Consider the following 27,034-nt stretch of genomic DNA (forward strand, 5'->3'; position numbering starts at 1 on the left):
TGAGGGCAGGGTGAAAGTTGGAGGCAAAGTTAATAAAGTCAACGAGCTCAGCATGCGTGCAGGAAGCAGCGCCAATGCAGTCGTCGATGTAGCGAAGGAAAAGAGGGGGACAGATACCAGAATAGGCTTGGAACATGGATTGTTCCACAAAGCCAATGAAAAGGCAGGCATAGCTAGGACCCATACGGGTGCCCATAGCTACACCATTAGTTTGGAGGAAGTGGGAGGAGCCAAAGGAGAAATTATTAAGAGTAAGGACTAATTCTGCGAGACAGAGCAGAGTGGTGGTAGAGGGGAACTGATTAGGTCTAGAATCCAAAAAGAAGCGGAGAGCTTTGAGACCTTCCTGATGGGGGATGGAAGTATATAGGAACTGGACATCCAAGATGAAAATAAAGCGGTGGGGGCCAGGGAACTTAAAATCATCGAAAAGTTTCAAAGCATGAGAAGTGTCACAAACATAGGTAGGAAGGGATTGAACAAAGGGGGGATAAAACCGTGTCGAGGTATGCAGAAACGAGTTCGGTGGGGCAGGAGCAAGCTGAGACCATAGGTCTGCCAGGACAGGCAGGTTTGTGGATCTTGGTTAGGAGGTAGAAATGGGAAGTGTGGGGTGTGGGAACTATAAGGTTGGTAACAGTGGATGGGAGATCCCCTGAGGGGATAAAGCTGGTGATAGTGTGAGAGACAACGGCCTGGTGCTCCTTAGTGGGGTCATGATCGAGGGGTAAATAAGAGGAGGTATCCGCGAGTTGACACTGTGCCTCGGCAAGGTAGAGGTCAGTACGCCAGACAACGACAGCACCCCCCCTTATCGGCGGGTTTAATAGTAAGGTTAGGATTAGTGCAGAGGGAGTGGAGAGCAGAGCGTTCGGATGGAGTGAGGTTGGAATGGGAACAAGGTGTGGTGAAGTCGAGACGGTTGATGTCCTATCGGCAGTTAGCAATAAAGAGATCCAGAGCAGGCAGAAGACCAGAGAGGGGTGTCCATGAAGAGGAGGAGGGTTGAAGACGGGAGAAGGAGTCATCGGTGGGGGTGGGAAAGTCCTTGCCGAAGAAGTAGGCTCGAAGACGGAGCTGGCGGAAGAATATTTCAGCATCATGGCGAATGCGGTACTTGCTGAGGTGTGGGCGAAGGGGGACAAAGGTGAGGCCCTTACTGAGAACAGAGCGCTCTGCCTCAGAGAATTGAAGGTCGGAGGGGATGGTAAAGACCCGGCACGGATGAGAAGCGGGATCACAGGGGGGAGGGGGAGGGAGGCTGGTGGTGTCAGTGGAGAGGGGAGGGTTGGGGTGAGAGGAAGAGGGAGCCTCTGATGGTCCATGAGCAGCTGATGGAAGGTGAGGGAGATGGGTTTGCAGAGGGGTGGTGGGGGAAGAGGCAACTTTTATGTGTTGCTTGAAATTCCAGCATCTGCAGAGTTCCTCGTGTTTGTGTTTTTATTTTCTTTGTTCCTCAATATATGTGACACGAATAAACTAACAACAAATTAGAATGAAACTCTGAGAACTCATTAAATGGAAGGTGGGAAACATGGCTCCAGTGCATTTTAAAAGAGTGTGAGAAAGAGTCAGTCGTGAGTTTACAAGGAAACCGGGAACGGAGTTTTCCAGGGAAGGTGGGACCTGTTCTGGTGGGACGGTTTACATCTGAACTGGAGGGAGACAAATATTCTTGCAGGTAGGTTTGCTAGAGAGGCTCCAGTGGATTTAAACTAGATACAAGGGGGGAGGGGAACCAAAGTGTAGGAACAGATGTAGGCGAGTAGGAAGTAAAAGAAAATAGTAAAGTTGTTTACACCGTTAGTGATAAACAAACAGTAAGAGTTGGAAAATTTCTTAAATGCTTTTATTTTAATGCAAGGAGCATTATAAGAAAGGTGGATGAGCTTAGAGCATAGATTGATACCTGGAAGTATGATGTTGTAGCTATTAGTGAAACATGGTTGCAGGAGGGGTGTGATTGGCAACTAAATATTCCTGGATTTCGTTGCTTCAGGTGTGATAGAATCAGAGGGACAAGAGGGGGAGGGGTTGCATTGCTTGTCAGAGAAAATATTACAGTGGTGCTCTGGCAGGATAGATTAGAGGGCTCGTCTAGGGAGGCTATTTGGGTGGAATTGAGGAATGGGAAAGGTGTAGTAACTCAAAGGGGTGTATTATAGACCACCTAATGGGGAACAAAAAGTAGAGGAGCAAATTTGTAAGGAGATAGCAGATATTTGTAGTAAGCACAAGGTTGTGATTGTGGGAGATTTTAATTTTCCACATAGACTGGGAAGCCCGTACTGTAAAAGGGCTGGACGGTTTGGAGTTTGTAAAATGTGTGCAGGATAGTTTTTTGCAGCAATACATAGAGGTACCAACTAGAGAAGGGGCAGTGTTGGATCTCCTGTTAGGGAATGAGATAGGGCAGGTGACGGAGGTATGTGTTGGGGAGCACTTTGGGTCCAGTGATCACAATGCCATTAGTTTCAATATAATTATGGAGAAGGATAGGTCTGGACCCAGGGTTGAGATTTTTGATTAGCTAACTTTGAGGAGATGAGAAAGGATTTAGAAGGAGTGGATTGGGACAAATTGTTTTATGGGAAGGATGTAACAGAGAAATGGAGGTCACTTAAAGGTGAAATTTTGAGGGTACAAAGTCTTTATGTTCCTGTTAGGTTGAAAGGAAAGGTTGAAAGTTTGAGAGAGTCATGGTTTTCAAGGGATATTGGAAACTTGGTTCGGAAAAAGAGAGATACCTACAATAAATATAGGCAGAATGGAGTAAATGAGGTGCTCGAGGAATATAAAGAATGTAAAAAGAATCTTAAGAAAGAAATTAGAAAAGCTAAAAGAAGATACGAGGTTGCTTTGGCAAATAAGGTGAAAATAAATCCATAGGGTTTCTACAGTTATATTAATAGCAAAAGGATAGTGAGGGATAAAATTGGTCCCTTAGAGAATCAGGGTGGACAGCTATGTGTGGAACCAAAAGAGATGGGGGAGATTTTGATCAATTTCTTTTCTTCGGTGTTCACTAAGGAGAAGGATATTGAATTGTGTAAGGTAAGGGAAACAGGTAGGGAAGTTATGGAAACTATGATGATTAAAGAAGAGCAAGTACTGGTGTTTTTAAGGAACATAAAAGTGGATAAGTCTCTGGACCCTGAGTGAAATTATTGTAGAAATAGCAGGGGATTTGACAGAAATATTTCAAATGTCATTAGAAACGGGATGGTGCCAGAGGATTGGCGTATTGCTCATGTTGTTCCATTGTTTAAAAAAGGGTTCTAAGAGTAAACCTAGCAATTATCGGCCTGTGAGTTTGACGTCAGTGGTGGGTAAATTGATGGAAAGTATTCTTAGAGATGGTATATATAATCTTCTGGATAGACAGGGTCTGATTAGGAACAGTCAACATGGACTTGTGTGTGGAAGGTCATGTTTGATAAATCTTACTGAACTTTTTGAAGAGGTCACTAGGAAAGTTGACGAGGGTAAAACGGTGGATGTTGTCTATATGGACTTCAGTAAGGTCTTTGACAAGGTTCCACACGGAAGGTTCAATCGTTAGGTATTAATATTGAGGTAGTAAAATGGATTCAGCAGTGGCTGAATGGGAGACACCAGAGTGGTGGTGGATAACTGTTTGTCAGATTGGAGGCCGGTGACTAGTGGTGTGCCTCAGGGTCCAATGTTGTTGTCATATACATTAATGATCTGGATGATGGGATGGTAAACTGGATGAGTAAGTATGCAGATGATACTAAGACAGGTGGCGTTGTGGATAATGAAGTAGGTTTTCAAAGCTTGCAGAGAGATTTAGGCCAGTTAGAAGAGTGGGCTGAAAGATGGCAGATGGAGTTTAATGCTGATAAATGTGAGGTGATACATTTTGATAGGACTAATCAAAATAGGACATACATGGTAAATGGTAGGGCATTGAAGAATACAGTAGAACAGAGGGATCTAGGAATGATGGTGCATAGTTCCCTGAAGGTGGAATCTCATGTGGGTAGGGTGGTGAAGAAAGCTTTTGGTATGCTGGCCTTTATAAATCAGAGCATTGGGTATAGGAGTTGGGATGTAATGTTAAAATTGTCCAAGGCATTGGTAAGGCCAAATTTGGAGTATTGTGTACAGTTCTGGTCACTGAATTATAGGAAAGATGTCAACAAAACAGAGAGAGTACAGAGAAGATTTACCAGAATGTTACCTGGATTTCAGCACCTACAGAGAAAGGTTGAACAAGTTGGGTCTTTATTCTTTGGAGCGTAGAAGGTTGAGGGGGGACTTGATAGAGGTATTTAAAATTATGAGGGGGATAGACAGAGTTGACATGGATAGGCTTTTTCCATTGAGAGTAGGGGAGATTCAAACAAGAAGAACATGAGTTGAGAGTTAGGGGGAAAAGGTTTAGGGGTAACATGAGGGGGAACTTCTTTACTCAGAGAGTGGTAGCTGTGTGGAACGAGCTTCCAGTAGAAGTGGTAGAGGCAGGTTAGATATTGTCATTTAAAGTAAAATTGGATAGCTATATGGACAGGAAAGGGATGGAGGGTTATGGGCTGAGTGCAGGTAGGTGGGACTAGGTGAGAGTAAGAGTTCAGCATGGACTAGAAGGACCAAGATGGCCAGTTTCTGTGTTGTAATTGTTATATGGTTATTATATGGCTATAATGGGGGCCAAGTGAGTTTATAAGGGGACTGAGAATGGGGACTACAGTGAGTTTAAGGAGACTGGGAATGGGGGTCCTGGTGAGCTTATAAGGAGACTGGGAATGGGGATCCCGGTGAGTAAGGAGGCTGGGAATGGGGATATCGGTGAGTTTATAAGGAGATTGGGAATGGGGGTCCTGGTGAGTTTATAAGGAGATTGGGAATGGGGATCCTGGTGAGTTTATAAGGAGACTGGGAATGGGGATCCCAGTGAGTTTAAGGAGACTGGGAATAGGGATCCCGATGAGTTTATAAGGAGACTGGGAATGGGGATCCCAGTGAGTTTATGAGGAGACTGGGAATGGGGTCCCGGTGAGTCTATAAGGAGACTGGGAATGTGGGATCCCGGTGAGTTTATTAGGAGACTGGGAATGTGGGATCCCAGTGAATTTATAAGGAGACTGGGAATGGGGGTCCCGGTGAGTTTATAAGGAGACTGGGAACGGGGGTCCCGTTGAGTTTATAAGGTACACGACCCCTGTGGGTTAATACTGAGTATGGCAAGTGGGCTGTGGTGAGCTTACAAGGAGCATTTGGAGGATCTCATCCTGAATCACATGCTGAACGATCAGGATATCAGAACAACTCATGGATTATTAGAGTTTTATTACAAACTGTCTGTCTTACTGTTGTCTAAGTCTATATGCAACTGTAATTATCATAATATCATATAAATCCTCTATCATTTCTCTATCAATTTTATTTGAACTACACTTTGCTTAAGTAATATATAAATCTTACATAAGTTTTGGTGATTTACATAATTACACACATGGTATAATTCTATAAAAGTTTCATGTAATAAATGTAGAGCGGCAGATTCCAGATAATCTATATAATTACATGTAAATTCAAGTCAGTTTTTATTCAAATTTGATTTGATTCAAAGAAACTTTCACATGAAGTATGATATTTGTCCAATGAATTTGACTTTAAAAGTAATTGTGTGACTCTTTGCCATGTGTCCATGCCTACAGCTGAGGAGGAGGCCACTTGGCCCTTCGGCCAAATGTTGGGTCCTCAATGGAGCAATCCCCTCTATTCTGATACCTCTCTTTATTTATCATACAATCTATTCTCTCCCACCTGACCATCACGGTCCCTTTGATCCTTTTACTATTTACCTACACAAGGTGTAGTTTACCAGCGCCGAGGTCTCCAATGGGATCGTCGGTGTGATCAAGACAGTGTGACCAATCAAGAACATTAAGGTGGATTGGTCCCCAGGGCGTGATGGGATCCATCCCAGGATATCGGCAGAAGCAAGAGAGGAGTTTGCTGGGAACTATCACCTCCCACCTTGTCCTTCTTCCTCCCTTCCTTCCCCCACCTTCTTGTTCTGACTTGTCAGCTGTTTTTCCAGTCCTGAAGCTGTGTACATACATCTATTGATGCTTCCGGACACATCTTCAGTGATGTTCCTGGAATCATCAGGTGGTTCGGGTCTTTCAACATCATACACCCTCCTCCAGGTGAGCCAGCCGGGGCTGGTCAGACCCCAGCTTGTGTCCAGATGGCTAGCTACTTATGACTCCATGGCTCCCCTCTTCTGAGCCACAGCCATCTTGAGGCCCTCTCTGCTGCATCGGTGGTACTGCGGGTGGCTCTGCTCTTCCTCTCTCCCTCGATGCCCAAAATGCTGAAGGCGCTAACTAAGGAACGGGTTGTGAATCCCCTACAACCAACCTCCACTGGGAGACACCTCGCTCTCCATCCAGCCTGCTGACAGTCGCTGACCAGTCCTGCGTACTTGGAGAGCTTCCTTTCAAAGGCCCTGATGAGGAATCTCGGCCCAAAATGTCGACTTTTCCATAGAAGCTGCCTGGCCTGCTGAGTTCCTCCAGCACCTTATGTGTGTTCTCAGAGGACTGGAATGTAGCCAATAATGTTCCTGTGTTCAAGAAGGCCGCAGGGACAAGCAACGAATTACAGGCTGGTGAACCTCACATCAGTGGTAGAGAAGCTATTGCAAAAGTTTATCAGGGATAATCTTTACTCCCATTTGGAAAAGCTTGAGCTTATTAAAGATGGTTTTACATGATTTACTTTAGCTTTCGGGGGTTTTAAGAAGGTGATAAAGATGAGTGATAATTGGGGATGGCACAGTGGATATTGTCAACGTGGACTTTCAGAAGACGTTCAGCAAGGTCTGCGTGGTGTGCTGTTCCAGAAGTAACATGCATGGCATCCACAATGACTTGGTAGGTTGTCCATTCAGCCCATCAAGTCTGCTCCATCATTTGATCACAACTGATTTATTTTAACCCTCAACCCCATTCTCCTGCCTTCTCCCTGTAACCTTTGATACCCTGACTAGTTAAGAACCTATCAACCTCGGCTTTAAACATACCCAGTGACTTGGCCTCCACAGCCATCTATGGTGCCACCAGATTTCTGAGCAGCCAATGAACCAACCCATGAACACTACCTCACTATTTCCACTCTTTTCTCTCTCTTTGTCCACTGTACATACATATAAATATATACATGTAATATATATTACATATAGTATATAGTATATTTTATATATTGCACTGCACTGCTGCTGAAAAACAACAAATTGCACAACATATGTCAGTGATATTAAGCCTGATTTTGACTCCAATATATATGGGTTTAGCTTAATTAGGCATCATGGTCAGCACAGATACGTTGGGCTGAAGGGTCTGTTCCTTTGCTGTACTATTTTATGCTCTACGTTCATACTCTTACCAACCCTGTCATGTCAGGGTTCATCTACACACTGGGGAAAATTATCTGGGTTCGTTTAATATACTGTCTTTCAATAAGCACAAGAAATAGAGTGACCATTTCAGGCCAAAGATCTTTCATCAGAACTGGTAATGACATGAAACATTAATTCTGCTTCTCTCTCCATGGACACTCCCTGACCTGCTGAGTGGTTCCAGTAGTTCATGGTTCTATTGATGCTGGTCGTCCAGACTAACCTTTGACAGACATCCCTCTAGAAACCTCACACAAAATGCTGGAGGAACTGGATGCTGGATTACGGATACATTAGGGATATGTTGATAGGCACGTGGATGATAAAAAAAATGGAGGACTGTGTAGAAGGGAAGGGTTAGATTGATTTTAGAATAGGCTATAAAGTTGACAAAACAGGCCAAAGGGCCTGTACTGTGCTTAATGTTCTATGTTCTCAGCAAGTCAAGCAGTATCTATGAAGGGAAATAAATAGACCACATTTTGAGCTGATGCCCTTCACTGTGAGTCTGGATGAAGGATCTTGGCCCAAAACATTGTCTGTTCTTTCTCCTCCACAGATGCTGCCTGACTTGCTGAGTTCCTCGATCATTTTGTGTGTGTGTGGGGGCGGGGGGGGGCTCAGGATTTCCACCGTCTGCAGAATCTCTGGCGTTTATTGCAAGGAAAACCACTGCAGTTTCCTACTCCCCATGACCCTGGTGCGTGCCTTACCGCGTAGGCCTCCTTGCTCTCAGGGTCGTCCTCATCCCAACGTCTCCACGGCAACAGCGGCACCCTCTGCAGGCTTTCCCCAAATACGTCCACGTGGAAGAAGGCAAAGTCCCCGCCCGTCATGCCTGCCCGCCTGGCGTTCAGGATCAGCTGGCGAAAGGTGTTGGGAGAGCAGCAGACGTACACGACTGCCCGGGAGCAAGAGGAACAAAGGCAGATGTCAGCTCATTTCCGACAAAGGGCTGTGGGGGTGGGTGTTGGCCATTTAGACCCTTAAGTCTGTTCCATCTTTCATCACAGCTGATCTACCCACACCCTCTTCCTGTGCTTTTTTCACCATAGGCAGAAATCTTTCAGACTCTGAGTGGAGTCTGGAGTAGAGAATTCCAGAGGTTCAAAGATATTTCTTCATATCTTAGTCCTAAATTGGCCCGTTACTCTGGGTTTCCTAGTGCAAGACACCTCTAAGTCCAGACCACCCAGTCTGTGAGCTGCATAAGTTTTAATGGGGTGTGCCTCACTGCGGGAGGGCTGGTGAGGAGGGAGCACCTCACTACAGGAGGGCCAGTGAGGAGGATATACCTCCCTGTGGGAGGTCTGGTAAGGAGGGTGGGTCTCACTGCAGGAGGGGCAGTGAGGAGGGGGCACCTCACTACAGGAAGGCCAGTGAGGAGGATAGACCTCCGTGTGGGAGGTCTAGTAAGGAGAGTGTGTCTCACTGTGGGAGGGGCAGTGAGGAGGGAGCACCTCACTAAGGGTGGGCCAGTGAGGAGGATATACCTCCCTGTGGGAGGGCTGGTAAGGAGGGTGGGTCTCACTGCGGGAGGGGCGGTGAGGAGGGAGTACCTCACTAAGGGTGGGCCAGTGAGGAGGGAGCACCTCACTACAGGAGGGCCAGTGAGGACGATATACCTCCCTGTGGGAGGTCTGGTAAGGAGGGTGTGTCTCACTGTGGGAGGGGCAGTGAGGAGGGAGCACCTCACTGCAGGACAGCCAGTAAAGAGGGTGCGCCTTACAGTGAGAAGGGTAGTGAGGGAAGAGGTCAAAATAACAGGAGGAGAGAGAGAGAATCAATAGCTGGTGGGTGGTAGGTGAATCTAGGGAAAGGGGGAGAAGGTAGGAGGGTGCGAGAGGAGGAAATAAAAGGGTGCAGTGTGAGAAGCTGGGAGACAATAGGTGGAGGAGTTAATGGGGTAAATAAGGTACCTGATAGGAGAGGACAGTAGACCATGGAGGTGGGGAACGAGGGAGGTGGAAGGTGAAGGTGATGGGCTGGTTGCAAGGCCAGGAGAGGGAAAAGAGAAGGGGTTATGGGGCCACAAGATAACAGAGGGAGGGGAGAGGATACCAGAAGCTAGAGAAATCAATGTTGATGCCATCTGGTTGGAGATTACTAAGACAGGATTTTCTTAGTAGTGTGGAGGAACAGAGGGGTTGTAGGTTATGATGGGATATAGACAGGATGCAGAGCTGGGCTGAGAAGTAGCAGATAGAGGTCAATCCGAAAAGTAGGAAGTGATGCACTTCGAAAGATCGAACATCAACACAGAGTACAATGGCAGGAGTCTTAACTATGTGGAGGAACCGAGGAATCCAGAAGATCCACAGATTCCTCAAAGATGCCACACAAGTTGAGAAGGTGCTTAAGAACGCCTATGGTGTGTTGGCCTTCATTGGTTGGTGGACTGAGTTCAAGAGCCATGAAGTAATGTTGTGGCTGCATAAAATTCTGCTTAGACCACACAGAGTATTGTGTTCAGATCTGGCTGATTCATTATAGGAAGGATGTGAAAGCTTTCGAGAGAGTGCAGAGGAGATTGATTTTGAAGTATGCTGAGAGGTTGGTACAACATTGTGGGCTGAAGGGCCTGTACTGTTCTGTGTCCTCAGAGGAGATGTTACTCCTCCAGTCAATGCCTGGTTTCAACAAAGCAGTAGAGAAGGTAGCGGGAATGAGCAGTGGAATCAAAATAACCACCTAAAAATCCTGGCTATTTTTTGCCCAGTTTTTAATAGCAGAATTTTTTGGCATCTTAACTGGTTCAACACAACATTGTGAGCTGAAGGACCTATTCCTGTGCTGTACTGTTCTATGTTCTATCTGTGGGATTATTTTGCTGTTTGGGTTTTGGCAGTGAGTGTTCCTTTTGCTCCTTTGGGGCTAGGGTGGTAGGCTGCCAACAACTCCCCCCCCCCCCCAACACCCCTGGCAATGGGACTCTCTTGGTGGGTCCTTAGATCAAACTCTCAGCACTTGCTAGCACACCAGATCCTGGGAACACTGTGCATGTTGGTCCCTGAAGAGTGAACAACCAACCGAGCAGTAAATTTCCATCTCGGCAGCCCACGCAGAATGTTCGGTTCTTTAGCATGATGAGTGCTTGAAACACTAATGATGTTGTCAGAGGCTATTATTAAAGTCCTCATAGCAAGGTACTTAACAAATTTCATGGTAAGCAGGCAAATTCAACAATGTTTTGTGAAATGGAAATCGAGTTTGGACAATTTACTACAGTCCTTTGCAGAAATAGGATGTGCTTTGGATAAAGGGGAAATGGGGAGCTATATTCAAGTTCAAGTTTAGTTTATTGTCATTCAACATGTATATCACCAAATGAAACAACATTCCTCTGGACCAAGGTGCACAACACAGTATATCTCACACAACACATGAAGTGCATTTATGACTCAAGTTCAAAGGTAAACAGTATAACACTACTGCCACTTCATACATGATGAGACCTGGCCGGTGGAAGGAAATTCAGTAGTCTCACTGCCCGGGAGAAGAAGCTGCTTCCTATCCTAACAGTCCTTGTCCCAACTCTATGGTACCTTCTGCCTGATGGGAGGTGGGAGAGATTGTTGGAAGGACTGGAGGGATCATTGACAATGCTAAGAGTCCTGCGTACACAGCGCTCGGATAAATATCTCTGATGCGTGGAAGAGAGACCCCCATGTTCCCCTCAGCATTCCTCACAATCCTTTGCAAGTAGATATATTCTACTTAGATTTCCTCAAGACAAATTTATTTATTTATATAGCCCTTCGAGCCCCAGTGCCCAGCAACCCCCGATTTAATCCTAGCCTAATCGCAGGCCAATTTACAATGACCAATTAACCTACCGACGGGTATGTCTTTAGAGTGGGGGAGGAAACCAGAGCACCCGGAGGAAACCCACGGGGGTCACAGGAAGAACGTACTAACTCCTTATGAGCTGTGATGGGAATTGAACCCAGGTTGCTGGTACTGTAGAGCATTCTGCTAAGCACTGTGCTACCGTGCCCTCTCTGTTGATGAGATCGCTCCTCAAAGGGGCATCTGTTGTACAAAGAAAAAGCTCAGGGTGCAGGGGTAACATTAGAATTAGACAGACGATTGGCCAGCTAGCAAGCTAGGAAACTAGTGAGCTTCAGCAAGCTGACTGGTGAATCTAAACAGTGAATGGTCTAAATGGGCCCTTTTCTTGTCAGTGAGATATACAGTAATGAATCGTATCTTGATGCGGAGTCTCATCAATTGTTTTACAGATTATATATCTGACTTTGCTAAAGACACCAAACATCCGGTTGTTAAGTTTGCAGATGATACGGAGGGAGATTATTAAGGAGATGGCATAAGAAATCTCTGGATGAGAAACGGTCTGCGCTGAACCGTCATTCTGCCTAGTCCCATCAACCCGCACCTGGACCATCACTCTCCATACCCCTCCCATCCACGTACTTGCCCAAACCTCTCTTAAATGTTACAATCGAACCCACATCCAGCACTTGCACTGGCAGCTCGTCCCACACCTGCACCATCCCCTGAGTGAAGAAGTTCTCCCTCAGTTTTCCCCTTTCACCCTTAACCCATGACATCTAGTTGTCGTCTTACCCAACCTAGAAGAACAGTCTAGGATCTGAGGGTACAGTCACAGAATGAAGAGATGTCCTTATAAAACAGAGGAGGAGGAATTTCTTCAGCCAGAGTTTGGAGAATCTGCGGAACTCTTCGGCTGTGTAGTCATTCAATGTATTTAGAGCAGAGATTGATAGGCTTTTGATTAGTATGAGGTGTTACGGCAGGAGAATGGGGGTGAAAAAAAATCAGCCATAACTCAATGGCAGAACAGTCTCAATGGGCCAAATGGCCTAATTCTAATCCAATGTTTTATGGTCTTATTTTATGTGCAAAGTCCGATCTGGTACAGAACCATGAAAGGCAGGTAGTAGCATCATAGCCACATAGGTATAGGCAGAATATAAATTACACATAGATCATACTTCAAATTATACTATACAATGAAAAAACTGTGCAAAAGCAAACAAAAAAATGAAAGACATAGTTGAAAACAAGTGGAGGACAGAGCAAAGAGGGGTAGTGTGAAGAGGCAGTACTGACTGTGGTGTTACGCTGCTGGAGGGACACGGTTGAAGAACTACCCTGTTGCCAGGGGGCAACGCTGAGGGAGTGATGCCCTGCTAAAGGGGCAGCAGTGAGGCAGTGCCACCCTGTTGGGGGGCAGTCCTAACAAAGTGTCGTATGTAGGAAGGGCATTCCTTTAGCAAATAGTACACTGAGCCACGGAAAGAAACATCAGGAAAAGGGACTAAAAATTCAGTCACGCCACCAGTTGTTGGACCCATAAGACACAGGAGCAGGGCTAATCCACTGGCTCATCGAGTCTGCTCTGCCATTCAGTCATGGCTGGTTTATTATTCCCTCTCAACTGTAGTATCCAGGACATCTTCACAGAACGATGCCTCAAAAAGGCAGCATCCATCGTTAAGGATCCCCATCACCCAGGTCATTGCTACCATCAGGAAGGAGGTACAGGAGCCTGAAGGCACACACTCAATGATTCAGGAACAGGTTCTTCCCCTCTGCCACACAATTTCTGAATGGACATTGAACCCATGAACACTACCTCACTACTTTTTTATTCCTATTTTTGCACTACTTATTTAATTTAATGATTTAATGTATATATATTTACTGCAATTCAAGTTTTTTCTTTTCTATTACTATGTATTGCTGCTGCAAAGTCAACAAATCCCAGTTATATTGAACCTGATTCTGATTCTTTCTCCTGCCTTCTCTTACTAGTCAAAACCTGTCAACCTTGTGATTCCCTCTAGCATTTTGTACAATTACTGATCATAGTCGTAGTCATACTTCATTGATCCCGGGGGAAATTGGTTTTCGTTAGTTGTACCGTAAATAATAAATAGTAATAGAACCATAAATAGTTAAATAGTAATATGTAAATTATGCCAGGAAATAAGTCCAGGACCAGTCTATTGGCTCAGGGTGTCTGACCCTCCAAGGGAGGAGTTGTAAAGTTTGATGGCCACAGGCAGGAATGACTTCCTATGACGCTCTGTGCTGCATCTCGGTGGAATGAGTCTCTGGCTGAATGTACTCCTGTGCCCACCCAGTACATTATGTAGTGGATGGGGGACATTGTCCAAGATAGCATGCAACTTGGACAGCATCCTCTTTTCAGACACCACCGTGAGAGAGTCCAGTTCCATCCCCACAACATCACTGGCCTTACGAATGAGTTTGTTGATTCTGTTGGTGTCTGCTACCCTCAGCCTGCTGCTCCAGCACACAACAGCAAACATGATAGCACTGGCCACCACAGACTCGTAGAACATCCTCAGCATCGTCCGGCAGATGTTAAAGGACCTCAGTCTCCTCAGGAAATAGAGATCAGCCTCTGTTTTAAATATACTCAACGACTTGGCCTCTGTCTGGGGCAAAGAATTCCACAGATTCGCTGTCCTCTGGCTGAAGAAATTACTCCTCATTTCAGTTTTAAAGGAACATCCTTCTATTCTGTGGCTGTTACCTCCGGTCCTAGACTCTCCCGGTTGTTTTAAAGGAGTCCCTCACAGATAAAGACAGTGAAGGAATGTGAATTTAGAGCCTAACCCTTAGAGTGAAGGGAATGTGAAATAGTCTCACAGGGAGCAGTTGGGGGTTCAGGGGAAGACTGGATAGAGATGGGAATAACAGGAAGTGGTGCTAGTGGGGAATAGAGATGGTATTTGGCATTGGCATTGATTTACTATTGTCACATGTATTGAGATACAGTGAAAATATTGTCTTGCATACTGTTCATACAGATCCAATCATTTCACAGTGCATTGAGCTAGAATGAGGTTAAACAACAACAATGCATAATAAAGTGTAAAAGCTACAGAAAAAGTCCAGAGCAGGTAAACGATAAGGTGCAAGATCATAACGAAATAGATTGTGAGGCCAAGAGTCCAGCTTATTGTAGAAGAGGTCCATTCAAGATCTAATAACAGCAGGATAGAAGCCGTCCTTAAGTTTGCTGATATGTACTTCAGGCTTTTGTATCTTTTGCCAAGTAGGAGAGGGGAGAAGAGAGAATGTAATGAGTGGGAGGGGTCTTTGATTCTGCTGGCTGCTTTACTGGGGCAGTGAGAAGTGTAGACAGAGTCCACAGAGGGAAGGCTGGTTCCTGTGATGTGCTGAGCTGTGTCCACAACTCTCTGCAGATTCTTGTCGTCACGTGCAGAGCAGTTGCGAAACCAAGCTGCGATGTATCCGGACAGAATGCTTTCTGTGGTGCATCGATAAGAGTTGGCAAGGCTCCACAGGGGTGATGTAGAGTCCAGGATCCGAGGGCACGGACTCAGAATACAGAATGCCCCTTTAGAACTGAAATGAGGAGGAATTTCTTCAGACGGAGTGTGGTGAATTTGTGGAATTCATTGCCACAGACGGAAGTCATTGGGTGTACTTAAGGCAGCATTTGATAGGTTCTTGATTGGTCAGGGGGTTAAGGGTTACAGGGAGAAGACCACCAGCAGCAGAGCAAAGCAAACCGGATGTCATGCAAGGGTCAGGGGCAGTGTGCCCAGAATTTGGAGGAGAACTTCCAAAGCCTCCACCCTGATTGCTTAAGGTGGTAGAACCCTGGCCAAGAAATCACAGGGGACAGACTGATTCAAAAAATACTTAGCAGTGGAGCACAGTGCCGCTGTGGAGATGGAAACTTTTCCCAGATCAAGTTTAGTTCCACCCACAGACATGGAAACTTTTCCCAGATCAAATTTAGTTCCACTCACATACATTAAGAGGAGCAAGAGATATTTTCTATGGGGTTACCCTGGATTGATGTATTGAAGCAAAACCACAAGACCTGCAGGTTAATTAATTCACTTTGTGGCATTTACAGAACTGGGAACATGAAAAAGATGCTTCTTCACCAGATTAAAGTAATATTTTCAAAAGTGAATTGAGAGTGAAAAATCATTATGAATTCCATCAGGGTAGCCTCCAATCTGATGGCATGATTATCAATTTCTTCTCTCAGTAAAAAAAATTCCCTCTCCTTTTTCTTCTGTTCTCCACTCAGGCCTCTTACCTCATCTCACTTGCCTATCACCTCCCCCCAGTGCCTCTCCTCCCCTTTCTCCTATGGTCCACTCTACTTCCCTGTCAGATTCCTTCATCTCCAGCCCTTTACCTTTCCCACCCACCTGGCTTCGACTATCACCTTCTAGCATGCCCTCCTCCACCCCCTCCCCGCCACCTTTGTACTCTGGCTTCCTCCTCTTTCCTTTCCAGCCCTGAAGGAGGGTCTCAGTCCAAAACGTTGACTGTTTGTCCATCTCCATGGATACGGCTTGATCTGCTGAGTTCCTCCAGCATTGTGTGCAGGTTGCTCTGGATCTCGAGCATCTGTAGAACTTCTTGTGTCTATGAATTTTGCTTGCCCCCATCAAGGTCAGTTCTTGATCTCTGGGTGGCACAGTGGCGTAGCGGGTGGTACATCGCCTTATAGCACCAGCGTTAACGATCGGTGTTCCATTCCCGCCCCTGTAAGGACTTCGTTCGTTCTCCCTTGGACTGCGTGGGTATCCTCTGGTGGCTCTGGTTTGCTCCCACATTAAAGGGTTGGGGTCAGTAAGCTGTAGGCATGGCAACCCTTGCAGGCTGCCCCCAGCACATCCTCAGAACGTGTTGATCATTGACACAATCGATGCACTTCACTGTATGTTTCAATGTTCCTATGTTCCTATGACAAATAAAACTAATCTTTAAGATCTGTCCTCTTTAATTGATTCAAGGAAGGAATTGTTTGTTGACTTCAGAAGGAGTAGCGGACCGCACGACCCAATTTACATCGGTGGTGCGCAAGTGGAACAGGTCAAAAGCTTTAAGTTCCTCGGGGTCAATATAACAAATGACCTGACTTGGTTCAACCAAGCAGAGTCCACTGCCAAGAAGGCCCACCAGCACCTTTACTTCCTGAGAAAACTAAAGAAATTTGGCCTGTCCCCTAAAACCCTCACTAATTTTTATAGATGCACCGTAGAAAGCATTCTTCTAGGGTGCATCACAACCTGGTACGGAAGTTGTCCTGTCCAAGACCGAAAGAAGCTGCAGAAGATCGTGAACACGGCGCAGCACATCACACAAACCAATCTTCCGTCCGTGGACTCACTTTACACCGCACGCTGTTGGAGCAGTGCTGCCAGGATAATCAAGGACACGACCCACCCAGCCAACACACTTTTCGTCCCTCTTCCCTCCAGGAGAAGGCTCAGGAGCTTGAAGACTCGTACGGCCAGATTTGGGAACAGCTTCTTTCCAACTGTGACAAGGCTGCTGAACGGATCCTGACCCGGATCTGGGCTGTACCCACCAAATATCCGGACCTGCCTCTCGGTTTTTTTTGCACTACCTTACTTTCCATTTTTCTATTTTCTATTTATGATTTATAATTTAAAGTTTTAATATTTACTAATTTTTACTATTTTAAATATTTTTAATACTTAATATTTGTAATCCAGGTAGTGGGAAGCGCAGAATCAAATATCGCTGTGATGATTGTACGGTCTAGTATCAATTGTTTGGCGACAATAAAGTATAAAGTATAAAGTATAATGTATAAAGTATCTTGTGGCATTTATAGAATCTGAAAATTGGAGAAGGAATGATTGGAGGAAGTCTTTCCTCACCAGATTAAAGTATATTTTCCAAAGTTGATTCAGGATGAAAAATGATCAAGAGTCTTGACTGTCTCCATCAAGTTCCCCCTCAGATTCCTTTAAATATTTCACCTTTCACCCTAAACCTGTGACCTCTGGTTCTAGTCTCATCAGCTTGTGCCTTCACCCTATCTATACCCCTCATAATTTTGTACACCTCTTTCAAATCTCCTCTTAACCAGCTGCGCTCCAAGGAATAAAGTCCTCATGTATTCAACCTTTCGCTATGACTCAGGTTCTCAAGACCCAACAGATTCTTTAAAAACGTAAACACGAGGAATTCTGCAGATAGAAACATAGAAAATAGGTGTAGGAGTAGGCCATTCGGCCCTTCGAGCCTGCACCGCCATTTATTATGATCATGGCTGATCATCCAACTCAGAACCCTGCACCAGCCTTCCCTCCATACCCCCTGACCCCCGTAGCCACAAGGGCCATATCTAACTCCCTCAATTCAAGCAACACACATCTTATATTCCGTCTGGGTAGCCTCCAACCTTCTCTAACTTCCGCTAATGCTCCACCTCCCCCTCGTATCATCCGTTATTTATATACACACATTCTTTCTCTCTGTCTCTCCTTTTTCTCCCTCTGTCCCTCTGACTATACCCCTTGCCCATCCTCTGGGTCTCCCCCCCCGCCGTCTTTCTCCCTGGGCCTCCTGTCCCATGATCCTCTCATATCCCCTTTGCCAATCACCTGTCCAGCTCTTGGCTCCATCCCTCCCCCTCCTGTCTTCTCCTATCATTTCGGATCTCCCCCTCCAACTTTCAAATCTTTTACTAGCTCTTCCTTCAGTTAGTCCTGATGAAGGGTCCCGGCCTGAAACATCGACTGTACCTCTTCCTAGAGATTCTTTAAAAATGTAGTTTACACTCTTTTAAAGTCACCTGTAGGGAGGTGACCAGAACTGCACACAACACTCCAAATCTGGTCTCACCAGTGTCTTGTGCTTCAACATAACATCCCAATTCATACACTCAATGCCCTGATTTATGAAGGCCAATTGTCACAACCAGGGGTCATTTATATTTTTTTAAAAAAGATTTGTTTTTATCAGTAAGTACGTGGAGTGTATTTTCTCAGTCACCTCATGGACTGTTTACCATTTGTTTGTCTTTGAACTAGCTCTTGGTTTTCACTTTGTGCTGCAGGTGTCTCATGTGGTATCATGGGGGTTGTTAAGTTCTCTTTGCATTTATCACTTTTATTCATTTTGGAATAATTTAGTTAGCATAGTATTTTCAATGCCTTGTATTGCAGTTTTTGATTTGGGGATTATGGTAAACCATATATATGTTGTAACTGGGTTAACTGACTGGACACACCCCTCTGCTGACTGCCCCTGTGGCTCCTCCCACAGATCCCTGAATAAAGGTGTTTCGCCTTGCCCCTCCCCCTCAGTCCTGGGGCAGACACTCAGCATAGAAGTCGTATTGTACAGCGAATAAAAGCCTTTCGGTATTTACCCTACTTCAGTCTTTTGGAGTTATTGAAGGTGCTTCAAGGATTATTGCTTTATCTGGACATCAATGTTGGCTGACCGGACCTGAATTCCTGTGTGCTCCAGAGTGTATTTCAGGTGGGCTTGCCAGCCCCTCTTTGCTGGGCCATTATAGTTCCTTCTCTGGTGAAACTCAGATCAAGTTCTTCTGTGTATTGTCAGTGATTACAGTTCATCGAGATTTTGTATTGTTTTGCTGGTTAATTTCTGTAATAAGTCTTCATTTTTGTTTCAATTGCTGAAGTCTCTGTGATTCCTGTACTTGAGTTTGCTAGTGACCCTCACACCAATGTGCCAAAAGCCCTCTTTATCACCTCCTCAGTCCCATACCAGTCATTATGTAAATCTTACCCTGATTCGTCCATCCAAAGTGCAACACCTCACACTTATCTGCATTAACTTCCATCTTCCATCTTTTTAGCCCATTTTCCCAGGTGGTCAGGATCACACTGCAAGCTTTGATAGCCTTCTTGCCTGTTCTTGACTATGCTTGGTGTCAATTGGCTACAAATCCTAAGGTGGCTGAAAGCTATTGCTGGTTAGGGCATCACATCCTAACAATTTAGGATTGACGATGCTGAGGATGTTCTAGGAGTCTGTGGTGGCCAGTGCTATCATGTTTGCTGTTGTGTGCTGGGGCAGCAGGCTGAGGGTAGCAGACACCAACAGAATCAAGAAACTCATTTGTAAGGCCAGTGATGTTGTGGGGATGGACGGTGGTGTCTGAAAAGAGGATACTGTCCAAGTTGCATGCCATCTTGGTCAATGTCTCCCATCCACTACATAATGTACTGGGTGGGCACAGGAGTACATTCAGCCAGAGACTCATTCCACCGAGATGCAGCACAGAGCGTCATAGGAAGTCATTCCTGCCTGTGGCCATCAAACTTTACAACTCCTCCCTTGGAGGGTCAGACACCCTGAGCCAATAGGCTGGTCCTGGACTTATTTCCTGGCATAATTTACATATTACTATTTAACCATTTATGGTTTTATTACTATTTATTATTTATGGTGCAACTGTAACAAAAACCAATTTCCCCCAGGATCAATAAAGTATGACTATGACTATGAACTTGGGACTTGTTCTCAATTGGGAAGTTAGTACGTATTTGCCAGAGTGGACTTCAACACGCAGTGAACTTCACAGACTTCATTTAGTGGATTAAAAGTGGATTTGGATGCAATGTCCATGATATAAAAAGGAACTGACAGGCCAGACAGAAACACTTTCCACTGCCAGGTTCCCTAGTGGTTTAAGGGTCAGTGAGACTTTCACCACCACTACCCAGGTTCCATTCCCGGTCAGGTAAGAGTGTTTGGGAGGTGTATGTAGGCCTATGGTCCAGTTGTAGGTCAATTGGATGAGACAGAATAATAGTTTGGCACAGACTCGATGGTTTGAAGGGCCTGTTTCCATGTTGCAGTGTTCTATGACTCTAAACACTGGCTGGGAACAGAGATGGGATTTCCATTGGACCATGAGACTTAGAAGCAGAACCAGGCCATCCTGCCCTATTAAGTATGCTCCACCACTTGATCATGGCTGATTTGTTTTCTCTCTCAATCCCATTTTCCTGCTTTCTCCTCGTAATCAAGTCATTGGGTATATTTAAGGCAGAGGTCGACATGTTCTTGATTAGTAAGGGTTGCAGGGAGAAGGGAAGAGAGTGGGATTTAGAAGGAAATCAAATCAGCCATGATGGAATGGCAGCACAGACTCGGTGGGAGAAAAGCCCCAGTTCTGCTCCTTATGGAAAAGAATGATTCATGTGTGAGGTCAAAATCCTCGATCAGGACTCAGGAATCCTGATGAAGGGTCTCGACCCAAATGACAATTCCTACCCCTCTCCAAAGGTGCCGCCCAACCTGCTGAGTTCGTCAGCAGAGTGTTTGATGGCACACGAGTCGAGACTAGGAGCAGCTATAATCATGTGCTGATGGATCAGTGTGAGAACAACACAAACCTGAACATAGAGAAGACAAAGGAAATCATTATGGACTCCAGGAAGGTGCAGACAGACCATCCCCCTCTGCGTATCCATAGAGAGAATTAGGTGCACCGTGTTCCTGTGAGTTCACATCACCGATGACCTCACCTGGTCCTTTAATGTCACCTCTCTGAACCAGAAGGTGCAGCAGTGCCTTCACTTCCTAAGAAGGTTGAGGCAAGCCAGACTTCCACATCCCCCCACCCCCAATCTTAACTGTCTATTACAGGAACACCACTGAGAACATCCTGTCAAGTTGCATCTCCATCTGGAATGGGAGCAGTCGAGGATCGAACCAGAAGTCTCTACAATGGACTGTGGGAACAGCTGAGAGGATCATAGGGGTCTCCCTACCATCCATCGGGGACATTTAACAGGAGCGCTGTGTATGTGGGGGCCTTAGTATTATTAAGGATCCCACCCATCCATCCAGCATCCTCTTTGATTTCCACCATCAGGAAGGAGACCCTGAATCATAAAAACAAGAACAGTCAGGATGGGAAACAGTTTCTTCCCTCAGCTCGTTAAGCTTCTGAACTCCCTGCCGCATTGTAGTCAAAGTGTCACTGGTTAATCTGTTCTGTACCTTACAATATTTAATTTATGCACTTTAGTTTGTTATTTATAAGTGATTTATCTGTAGATTTTATCCTTACCTTCGTAAGTTATCGTGTGTTATGTGTACTACTGTGCTTTACACCCTGACTCAGAGAAATATTGTTTTGTTTCTATGTACGTTGTATGGTTATGTACGTCATATACATGTATATAGTTATATGACAATAAACTTCACTTGACTTGAAAGGTGAGGGACCTGGTGGCTCTTTTCTTGTGCCTTTGTGGAAGATTTTTGTTATCCAAAGGCCTTAAGGAAACAGAGAGAAGATGGAAGACATTGAGGATCCTCGAATGCGGAGTAACATTGCAGTCCAGATGAAAGATCTCGACCAGTAAGATTGACTATCCATTTCCCTCTGTAGATGCTGCATGACACACTGGGTTGTATTATGAGAACAGATGGAGAGATGGGGGTGAGCTCAAAGACTAACCACAATCCCATTAAATGGCAGTATTGGCACAGAGGGCTGAGTGTACTAGATAGTCTAGTCTAGATTTTGGCAAGGGAGAAATCAGAGGAAACTATTGATCCCTCCTCCCTTTCTCTCATGTATACACTACATGTGGTGCGCTATCTCTCTCTCTCTCTCTCTATATATACATACATATATATGAGCCACAGAGAACAGGGGGCAGCTGTGAAAGGAGAGACTGACAAACCAAACCTAACCACTAAACACAGCCACCACTTATTCTTGTCCACACTGTGCCAGAATATGTGGCTCCCAGATCAGCCCCTACAGCCTCCTGAGGACCCATCAATAGACAACCCCATACTTGAAATAGTAGAGCGATCTCCAAAATTTTTTATTCTGTAAAACATCCATTTTAACACACACACACATATATATATACATACACACACACACACTAAATGCATATATATAGTGTGTGTGTGTGTGTGTGTGTGTGTGTGTGTGTGTGTGTGTGTGTGTGTGTGTGTATATAATATTTTATTAAAATGGGTATTTAATGGAACATCTGGGGATTATAACATAGCTCCTGGTAAATATGACAGAGAATTAAGGGGCAAACATGAGAAAATCTGCAGATGCTGGAATTTCAAGCAACACACACAAAAAAATGCTGGTGAACGCAGCAGGCCAGGCAGCATCTCTAGGAAGAGGTACAGTCGACGTTTCGGGCCGAGACCCTTCGTCAGGACTAACGGACAAAAGAGATAGTAAGAGATTTGAAAGTGGGAGGGGGAGGGGGAGATCCAAAATGACAGGAGAAGACAGGAGGGAGAGGGATGGAGCTAAGAGCTGGGAAGTTGATTCACAAAAGGGATACAAGGCTGGAGAAGGGAGAGGATCATAGGACGGGAAGCCTGGGGAGAAAGAAAGGGGGAGAGGAGCACCAGAGGAAGATGGAGAATGGGCAAGCAGTTAATGTGAGAGGGAAAGGGAGAGAAAAAAATTAGGGATGCGGTAAGAAGGGGAAGAGGGGCATTAACAGAAGTTAGAGAATGTTGAGGGAATTAAGGGGAATTGTTTTCCCTGTAGGGTGACAGGAATGTGAAACAGTTCCACGGGGAATGGTTGAATGGAAGAGAAACTGGAACTGGAAAGACATGGGAGAGAGGGGAATAGAAGGGGTGGAGGTGGAGGAATACAGGTGGTAAGGATGGGGAAAGGGAGGGGGGAGATGGAGGGGATGTTGACAGTGAGGTGGGGGATGGAGATAGTGAAAGGAGAGGGAGAATGAGAAGGGAATTTTGCCAGAGGGAGGGCAATGGAGGCAGGGAGTGATGGAGGCAGTGGGGTGGAGGGTGGATGGAGGCAGTGGGGTGGAGGGTGGATGGAGGCAGTGGGGTGGAGGGTGGATGGAGGCAGGGGGGGCGGAGGGTGATGGAGGCAGTGGGGCGGAGGGTGGATGGAGGCAGGGGGGCGGAGGGTGGATGGAGGCAGGGGGACGGAGGGTGATGGGAAGAAGATGGTTAAGAGGGAGCTGGATGAGGTAGGAAAATAGCTTAACCCATAGAACCCTTACTTACATCGATGAACAAGAGATGTATTATGGGAAAGATGGACAAAGGGAGGTAAATATGAACAGAGATGATCGGGAACTCGCTACCTATAAGTGTCGGTAGAAACAAAAATCACTAAGAGCTCTCAGATGGATGAAAACAAATCTCGGGGCCGTGGGAAAGGAATAGTGAGCGGCCGGTGCAGAGCTGACGGGCCGAATGGCTGCAACCACTCCCACAAAGGCGCGCGTACTCACTGCGGCCCTTCTGTATGATCTCCTGGATGAGGTAGTCGTAGTCGACGGTCTTGCTTTCCTTGAAGGGGATGTAGACCACGGTTAGGTTCTTGAAGGCCAGCACCTCCTGGTAGAGGCCCTCCACGGCGAAGAAGCAGGGACGGTCGTCGACCTTCTCGTCGTTGTAGATGATCAGGGCTCTCCTGGTCCAGTTGAAGCGCCGGTGGAGGTGGGCCACGTACTCGCCCAGTTTGCCGTGCGAGGGCCCACTCCTCGTCAGCAGCGGGTACTCGCGTGACTTCTGGGTGAAGCCATAAGCCGGGGCTCCGGCCGTCACCATTGGGATCTTCCAGTGGCCGGTGAAGCGGGCCACCGGGGCTGCCGCGTAGACGCAGCCCGGCCCCACGAAGACGTCGGGATCATTGGTGAACTTGAGCTCCATGGCCACCAGCGGGGCGATGCTCTCGGAGCAGATGCCCTGGTTGTCCTCGCAGTTGCCGAAGACGTAGCGGAGGCGGTGGCCCGGCAGCAAGGCGGGGTCGCGGTTGATGGCGTCCCGGGCCAGGCGGATGGCCGGGCCCACCCGCTGCCAGGTCCAGGGGTAGGCAGTGTTGTTCTGGGGCAGGACCACGGCAATGGTCAGCGTTTCCAGCCCAGGGGCGGCGTCCGGCTGAGACGCGCCGCGGACAGTCCAGAGGAGCGCGGCGGCAGCAACCCACTCCATCCCAGCTGGGGAACAGACGGGAACAGTGCTCACCTGGAGCTGACCATCGCCCTCCACAACCACACTCCCTCGGCCCCCTCTCTCCTCTCGCCTTCCCCTTTTCACACACGCATGCACCTCTTCTCTTCCTCTCTCTCACACTCCTCCCTCCGACTTGACCTCCCTCCCGTTCCCTTCTTCACACACATGCACCTCGTCTACTGTTCTCTTCACCCCTCTCACATACTCCCTCTCCCCTCCTTCCCCTCTTTACAAAATTGCCCGCTCCGTCTTCTCTCCTCACTTGGCAAGCACGCACCTCGTTTGCCTTCTGTCCTCTCCCTCAAAAACACCCCCCCCCCGTCTTCTCTCCCCTCTCTTCACTCCTTCTTCCTTTTCAGACTACACACACGCGCGCGTTCTGTCCGCCTTCTCTCCCCTCTGTTCCTCTCTTCTCCCTCCCGTCTCACAAGCGCGGCTGAGTTCTCCTCGTCACATGCATGCCTTCGTTTGCTTCTATCTCGCACACTCTCTCTTCCTTTAACCCCTCTCTTACGTACTTTCCCCCTCCTCCTCTCCAATCTCCAGCTGATTTCCTCTCTGATAAGGGGAATCTACAAGCAGTTCAAAATGATGCTTCCAGTCCCTTTAAGTCCGAGGGACCTCATTCCACCGGTCGGGCGCTCGTTCTCGCTCTCTCACAGGAAGCCCGTGCACTTATGCAAGCCCAGTCCATGGTTTTTATGTAGGAAGGGGCTGCGGAATTTCATTACACAGGACAGACGCACAGTTTCAGCTCGCCGGTTCCGTCTCCTCGAATAATGCCAGGCTCAGCTTGGAATAGCTCGGCCCCGTGATCGCTTGGCATTTACTGTTAGACGCTTCTAATGAGAAAGGGAGCGGGGGGGGGGGGTCTGAGTGACAGCGTGAGCCTGGATGGAAACAAGCGCTGGTAACCCTTTCAGTGCCAAATGTAGACCCTCCTCGTCCCACGCACTAATTGGCAAACGTCTGCAGTATTAATACAGCTTCTTAACTCCGAGAGTTTGAATTCCAGAGTTTACCGAAATGCAGATTAATCCTTAAAGTGCTGCGTCTCACTATTCAACAGCTGCTCTGCAGCCCAGGTGATGGGTCTCGACCCGAAGCGTCGCCTGTCCTTTTCCCTCCGCAGATGCTGCCTGACCCGCTGAGTTGCCCTGGCATCTTGTATGTGATTTTTTTTTTGTTATCTGTTTCTACTGCATCATAACCTGACGGGATTCAGTAATAAAAGGGAATAAATTCGAGGCGGTTTAACAGCAGAATCTGAAAAGACACAAGGAAGCTATTTTTAATGCAATAAGCTGCGGCGGGAACTGTACACAACCCTAACGAGCCCACAGCTGGAATCGTGCGTATTGTTTTGGGAACTGCGATGCAGGAACGACAGATAGCTGGACAGAGATTGCGGGGCTGATTTATGACACCATAACACAATAAGACATAGGAGCAGAATTAGGAAGATGTGGCCAGGGTCAAAGAATTTTACACACGAGGAAAGATTGGCCGGGTTTAGCTTGTGTTTGCTGGAACAGAGGCGGCTGAGGAGAGATTTAATTAATTTATGCGAGCGGTCCAACATAAAACAGGATATGCTGGAAATTCTAGCGTGAAGCAGGATCTTTAGAATGGGAAGCAGAGCGATCAATCCCAGCAAATGAGCACGCATCATAAACACATGAGGTTCTGCAGATGTTCGGAATCCATAGTGACACTCTCACACACACACACACACACACACACACACACACACACACACACACACACACACACACACACAATGCTGGAGGAACTCAGCAGGTCAGGTAGCAACTATAAAGGGGAATAAAGAGTCGATGTTTCGGCCGAGTCCCTCGAAACGTCAATTCTTCATTCCTCTCCATAAATGCTGCCTGACCTGCTGAGCTCCTCCAGCATTTACTGGGCACATTGGTATGCAGCTGTACAGGGCCCTGGTGAGACCACACCTGGAGTACTGTGTGCAGTTTTGGTCTCCAAATTTGAGGAAGGACGTTCTAGCTATTGAGGGAGTGCAGCGTAGGTTCACAAAGTTAATTCCTGGGATGGCGGGACTGTCATATGTCGAAAGATTGGAGCGACTGGGCTTGTATACTCTGGAATTTAGAAGGCTGAGATGGGATCTGATTGAAACATATAAGATTATTAAGGGATTGGACACGCTGGAGGCAGGAAGCATGTTCCCGCTGATGGGTGAGTCCAGAACCAGAGGCCACAGTTTAAGAATAAGGGGTAGGCCATTTAGAACGGAGTTGAGGAAAAACTTTTTCACCCAGAGAGTGGTGGATATGTGGAATGCTCTGCCCCAGAAGGCTGTGGAGGCCAAGTCTCTGGATGCTTTCAAGAAAGAGATGAATAGAGCTCTTAAAGATAGCGGAATCAAAGGTTATGGGGATAAGGCAGGAACTGGATACTGATTGTGGATGATCAGCCATGATCACAGTGAATGGCGATGCTGGCTCGAAGGGCCGAATGGCCTACTCCTGCACCTATTGTCTATTGTCAAACAGTAATGCCCATGAGCAGAAAAACCCACAAGAAGATGAGGATACAGCCCTATCCATCGCAGGAAAAGCGATGAACGTACACAGTTTGTCTTCTTGTGAACATCGGCTGTTTGTCAATCGTTGTATGTAGTTTTTCATTGAGTCTATTATATTTGTCCTACTGTGTATGCCCACAAGAACATGAAGCTCAGCGTAGTATATGGTGACATTGAATTAACATTGAACTTTGAGCACGAATCGGTTAGGAAGGGTTGAGATTTGACGAATAATGAGGACCTCTCTCCCCTAA

The 27,034-nt window shown here is 46.5% G+C and overlaps 1 protein-coding gene across 1 annotated transcript in view; it reads right to left on the bottom strand.

Moving 5' to 3' along the window:
• The window catches only part of LOC134343037 (atrial natriuretic peptide receptor 1-like), a 115,614-nt gene extending 90,570 nt beyond the window's left edge, over positions 1-25,044 (bottom strand). Inside the window, exons 1-2 of the mRNA XM_063041862.1 lie at positions 23,497-25,044; positions 8,146-8,333 (exon numbers count right to left, since the gene is read on the bottom strand). Of these exons, the coding sequence (XP_062897932.1) occupies positions 8,146-8,333; positions 23,497-24,199 (891 nt within the window). The 5' untranslated portion in view covers positions 24,200-25,044. The remainder of the gene's footprint in view (positions 1-8,145; positions 8,334-23,496) is intronic.
• Positions 25,045-27,034: the final 1,990 nt, after the last annotated feature.

This window comes from Mobula hypostoma, chromosome 2 (assembly GCF_963921235.1).
Source record: "Mobula hypostoma chromosome 2, sMobHyp1.1, whole genome shotgun sequence".
Classification (NCBI taxonomy): Eukaryota; Metazoa; Chordata; class Chondrichthyes; order Myliobatiformes; family Myliobatidae; genus Mobula; species Mobula hypostoma.